The sequence below is a fragment of the Sinocyclocheilus rhinocerous genome, unplaced genomic scaffold, assembly GCF_001515625.1.
Source record: "Sinocyclocheilus rhinocerous isolate Xijiao unplaced genomic scaffold, SAMN03320098_v1.1 scaffold3321, whole genome shotgun sequence".
NCBI lineage: Eukaryota > Metazoa > Chordata > Actinopteri > Cypriniformes > Cyprinidae > Sinocyclocheilus > Sinocyclocheilus rhinocerous.
The window spans coordinates 19234-24618 of record NW_015659922.1 but is presented as its reverse complement, the minus strand read 5'-3'; the positions used below and the strand labels follow the sequence as shown (position 1 = coordinate 24618).

General features: G+C 36.2%; 1 protein-coding gene across 1 annotated transcript in view; it reads right to left on the bottom strand.

Moving 5' to 3' along the window:
• LOC107724378 (GCN1 activator of EIF2AK4) overlaps nt 1–5385 on the bottom strand; it is a 58755-nt gene that overhangs the window by 37891 nt on the left and 15479 nt on the right. Inside the window, exons 18-22 of the mRNA XM_016533287.1 lie at nt 3873–4032; nt 3602–3791; nt 3395–3519; nt 1555–1733; nt 1376–1469 (exon numbers count right to left, since the gene is read on the bottom strand). Of these exons, the coding sequence (XP_016388773.1) occupies nt 1376–1469; nt 1555–1733; nt 3395–3519; nt 3602–3791; nt 3873–4032 (748 nt within the window). The remainder of the gene's footprint in view (nt 1–1375; nt 1470–1554; nt 1734–3394; nt 3520–3601; nt 3792–3872; nt 4033–5385) is intronic.

The following is a 5385-nucleotide window of genomic DNA, read 5'->3' as shown; positions in this document are numbered from 1 at the left end:
GTGATTTTAAAACGTAAGGCGGTACCCAGATTTGAAGACTACAGTAAGATTTAACTTCTACTGTTAATAAGATTTTGGTAGGCTACTATTAGATGGATAGCCTAAATGTCCTAATTCAGATGGGCTACCTGTTTTTTTTTTGTTTGTTTTTTTATGGTATATCAAAAAGAGTATATTTTGTAAATGTGATTGTTGGTACATTTGACCAGTTTTTACCATACTTTCAAAACAAAAATTAAAATAGGAAAAATATGCAATATGAAAATAATTGAAGACAAAATGTGTTTTACTGAGAAAAAACAAGATTTGGTTTTTAAAAAGCATTTTTCCAAAAGGTACATCTGGAAAAAGGGGGGTCGTCTTATAATCAGGGTCGTCTTATATTCGGGCCAATACGGTATATATTTTAATGGCCTGGTTTCACATACAGGGCTTAGACTAAGCCAGGATTAGGCCACAGTTCAATTAGGACATTTAAGTAATTTTTTATAAATGTGCCTTACAGAAAACATTACTGGTGTCCCTCTTTTAAGAACAATCAGTGCAAGTTTTTTCAGTTGAAACAGCTCAGACTTACATTTTAGTCTGGGACTACGCTTAAGCCTTGTCTGTGAAACTGGGGGAATATATCTCAGTTATTAAATATCTTTAATATATTTATAATTTAACATTTTATTTTTTCATCATGATAAACACACTAAATTATTATTAGGATACTTTTTTATATGTAGAAATTATACAGAATTGCAAGATGCACAAAAATTGCTGAAATATTTATACTCATTCATTACTATTTTTTACTATAATGTTTGTTAAGACCCAATATCTAAAAGGGCATTAAGATACCTTTAATTCTTCCTGAGTTACAGGCATGCAAAACTTGAAAAGTGCTCTTTCCCCATTTTTGAATGGTCACCATTGGCACATAATGCAACAAAGATAGCTAAAGTCAACAGAATTTACTAACAGACCAATCTCTGTGTAAAAATAACATGATGAATTGCAACTCAAGGCTGGCAGTCATGCATATGCTCTGGAACAGAGTAATATCGCATCCACATCGCAGGCTTTGCGATTAGGAAATCGCAACGTCTCAAATCGCGATTTCGATTCGATTTCGATTAATCGCACAGCCCTAATTTTGACCCCTCTCTACAAAATAGTGGAATACTCAAATATTCATCCATGGGATTTCATATTTTGGCTTTCATCACTATACATGTTCATCTTTTTTCAGAAAAAAATATTAGCAAAATCTAAAATTTGAGCCGGGGAAGTTTCTGAAATTTGGTTGATTTGACACAGAATGACCCAGTAGTAAACAACTCGCCTCCTTTTCTATTTGAGCGGATCATTTGTTGTATTTCTCTCTCACCTCTTGAAGCTCCATTTCAATGATCTGCTCTTTGAAGGAATACGCCTTATTCTCTCTTTTCATGTTGCCTTTCTTTGTGCTCTCCTGCTGAGCGCTGCCAAAAACAAGACAACAACGTTTACAACAAACTACCCGATCCATGTGATTCTCATTCATTCATCTTGTTCAGTTGACTTTACCTCATAATGATGCTCTTGTCGTAAAGTTCTCCCTCCGGCGTTTGCATGATGGCATACTCCTGACGCGTCACCTGCCTCAGCGCCGGATTGGACAAGCGCTGGGTCACGTGATCCATGACACACGGCAGCAGTCTGGTGGGAGACAGAAGCGACAGAGAACCGACAGCATTCTGAACGGCCTACGGTGAGAGAGAGAGAGACACAATGTCAACCAGAAACCCAACATAAATCTGTCCGAACCTGAAATTTGTGTGTCCTACTATATCAGTCTGACAACACAAAATGACTAGAAGAGTAACAATACAAGCTGTTAAGTTTAAATGATCAAAATGAAAAAGGTTAGGGATGCACCGAAATTTCAGCTGCCAAAAATGGTATTTTTGTTTTTTTCCTATGTAGTAAACTTGTTCCTGTTTGCAGTAGCAATACTGTGCTGTAACATGCTGTAGTATGGCGTAAAATTACACTCTGCTCTGCTCACATGCTCTGATAATAATAGCTTTGTAGGACTATCTGTTCAATCTGATTCTGTTGCATAGAACTGAATAAAAAGAATATATTGATATTTAATATGAATATATTTCCGGTCCAATTTTATCATTTTACTTTCAATAAAGGTGTGGTTATTTTATTGGCTTGCATTTTTCTAAATTCAGTATCATTAAAATGATTGAGTTCAATTAAAAAGTCTTACAAAATTATTTTATAAAATAATAAAAAATTGTTAAAAAGCATTTTCGGTTTCGGTTTTCAGCCAAATGCATCCAGAATTTTCGGTTTCGGCCCAGAATTTTCATTTTGGTGCATCCCTAAAAAAGGTAATTGCACAATCCTGAGAAAAAAAGTCATAATTGTTAGGTATAAACAGAATCTGACTGATGACTGAAGTTTTTCTCAGAATGATCAGTTTACATCAGTAACAATTCTGTTTTTTTTTTTTTGTTCCCATCATGCAATAAAAGATAAAAAATGAAACTGTGACTTTCTCACAAATCAGACTTTTTCTCTGAGAAAAAAAGAAACAGAATTGTGAGATGTCAATTCAGAATTACAGGGTATCAACTTGAGGTTTTAGAAAAAAAACTCAGAATTGTAGATATAAACTCAGAATTGTGGGATATAAACCTGAATTCAGAGGGGGAAAAAAAGTACGAATTACGAGATGTAAACTTGCAATTTCGCGTTTATATCTCCCAAATCTATATTAATATCTTGCAATTCTGAATTTTCATGTTGCAATTCTGCATTTATATTTCACATTTCTGACTTTTTTTCTCAGAATTTTTGTTTGTATCTTGAGATTCTGGCTTTATATCTCACAATTCAGACTTTTGTCATAATTTTGAGTAATAACTCACCATTGTGAGAAAAAAAAAGTCTGAATCGTGAGATAAAAAGTCACAATTACCTTTTTATTTTGAACCCCATGGTGGAAACAAGCTTCCATAGATATATCATAAACGGTTAACAAAAAGTACTGATCATTAACCAGAATAGAATAATTCTGATTCTGCTTAGCTAAAAATACGGATATACTGTGCATCTAAAATATTTACAGTATTGCATTTTATTAAATAATGTATTTTTGTTCATCAATATAATTACTATTAAATCAATATAATATTTAATTAAACATGAAAGCTCAAAAGTATGAGCTTCCGGTTTTACCATATTTGATGCGCTCTTTGAAAGCGCATGAAAAAATGTAACTAACAACTAAATTAAATCATTCATTTTTGGGTGAACTGTCCATTGCACATATTGTTGCATTTTTGTATAACGATATATATTTACAGAGCTAAAAAAACAGAGCTGGATTGTTAAACGCAGTCAGTCAGACCTGATTGTCTGTGTTGGCTTCTAGCAGGCGAGGCAGAATCATCTCCAGGTGTTTGTCGATGAATTCAGCAGCATCCAGCTTCATCGTGGAGAGCAGAGAAGGCCACATCTCAGACCTGACGGCCACTGAAAGAAAAAGAGCCCGATTAACAAGATTCATCAACAGCTACTGGAATACTCCTGCAAGGACGCCATCATAGAGACGGACCGATGGACGGATGATGGATAACGATGAGAATATCCAGGGCCAGTTTCTCAGTCTCCGCCGGGTCGTTCCACTGGGCCGCCACAGAGCAGATCACGCTCAGAGCGTCCAGCAGGATCCGCGGGGCGACATAAGAGCGGCCGATCTCTGTAAGCTCGCCCGTCTCCATATAAACGACATCTGACGGCAGAATCTGATTCAAGAGACAGAAAAATGAGCAAATTCTGAACACATCAGTGTGAAGTAAGTGTCCAATTCCTCGTCAGTCCCTCACCTTGTGTTTGTTGATGACGACACGCAGTTCTCCCAGAAGGCCGTGGGCCAGACTGGAGCCGCCCAGCGAGGACAGGAGTTTCTTCACGGTCTGCTGAGCACGCTTACGCACACGCCACAGACGGGACAGCAGCACCATCACCGTGGCCTGATGGTACATCCTGAGGACAGCAGACAAGCGTTTGAGTCACATGATCACTTCTGCATACATGAAGTAAAGATTTTGCACTATTGTTGAAAGTCAAAATTGACCCCCCTATTTACTTTAATAAATATTCCTGGTCTTTTTGTGAAAAACATAAGATTATACATTATTGTATATAAACATGTATGTTTTCATAATATATATATGTTTACATTTAGTCATTTAGCACAGGGGACTCCAAGATCATATTGTTTTTAATACTATGAAATTGTTTTTATTTTCATATTTTATTTGTTGTGTGTTTTTGTCAGTTTTATGTGTTGCTTTATTTAAAAATATATATGTATATATATATATATATATATACAGTATATAGTATTATAATAGCATTATATAGTGGTTCAACGCATTACATTGTGTTTGTTTTTTTGTCACAGATCAGCAAGAAAAAAAATATTTAAAGCACAGAGAATGACAATGCAGTGAAGGGTTTTTGACATAGACTAATTTTATGTGTATGTATATGCAACTCGGTATTTCCGCGCTGTCTGAAACACGTCTCTATGCTTGTGCGCGCTTTGATTGTGTGAGAGAACAGCGCGTGAGTAACGAATTGAGCTCTCTTTCGTTTCATCTTCTTGTGGTTTAAAATTGCTTGTACGTATAAATTGGCAAATTAATCTGCGAATCACGTGCGTGCCGAACGGTAGGGTCTCATCCTGTACGTATTACGGCGGTGGTTGGGGACCTCTGATTTAGCAGACGCTTTTATCCAAAGTGACTTACAAATGAGGACAACAGAAGCAATCAAACCAAACAAAAGAGCAACAATATATTTTGAGTCTAACGCAGTACACGTAGCAAGCTTTTTTTTCTTTTTCTTTTTTGAAAAGTAGATAGAATAGAAATTAAATAGAGTGCTAGTGTTAGAGGGTCAGGCGTTTTAGAATAAATTAAAAAAGGAAGTTGATAGAATAGAAATAGAATAGAGAGAGCAAGTGTTAAGGCCCGTTCACACCAAGCATGATAACTATAAAGATAACGATAAAAATATAGTTCTAAAAATCGTTCTCAATATTAAAGAATTGCATAGTTCACACTAGGCTTGCCGCGATAGACGGTGTTGACGGTGATACCGGTGTTAAGCCGCAACACCGGTTACGTCACTTGCCCACCGCGTCACCGACCCCCACCGTCGTTTTGATTTTTTATAGAAATAAAAATAATTTAGTTCAGTAAAAGAACAGACACTACAATTAAAAACTGAACGCGGATGCTCAATGCAGTTGAACGACAGTTGCATCACAGATCAGATTTCATTTCTCCAGTGAGAGTGAGTCGAGCTGACTGACAAGAAGAGTGAGGTGAG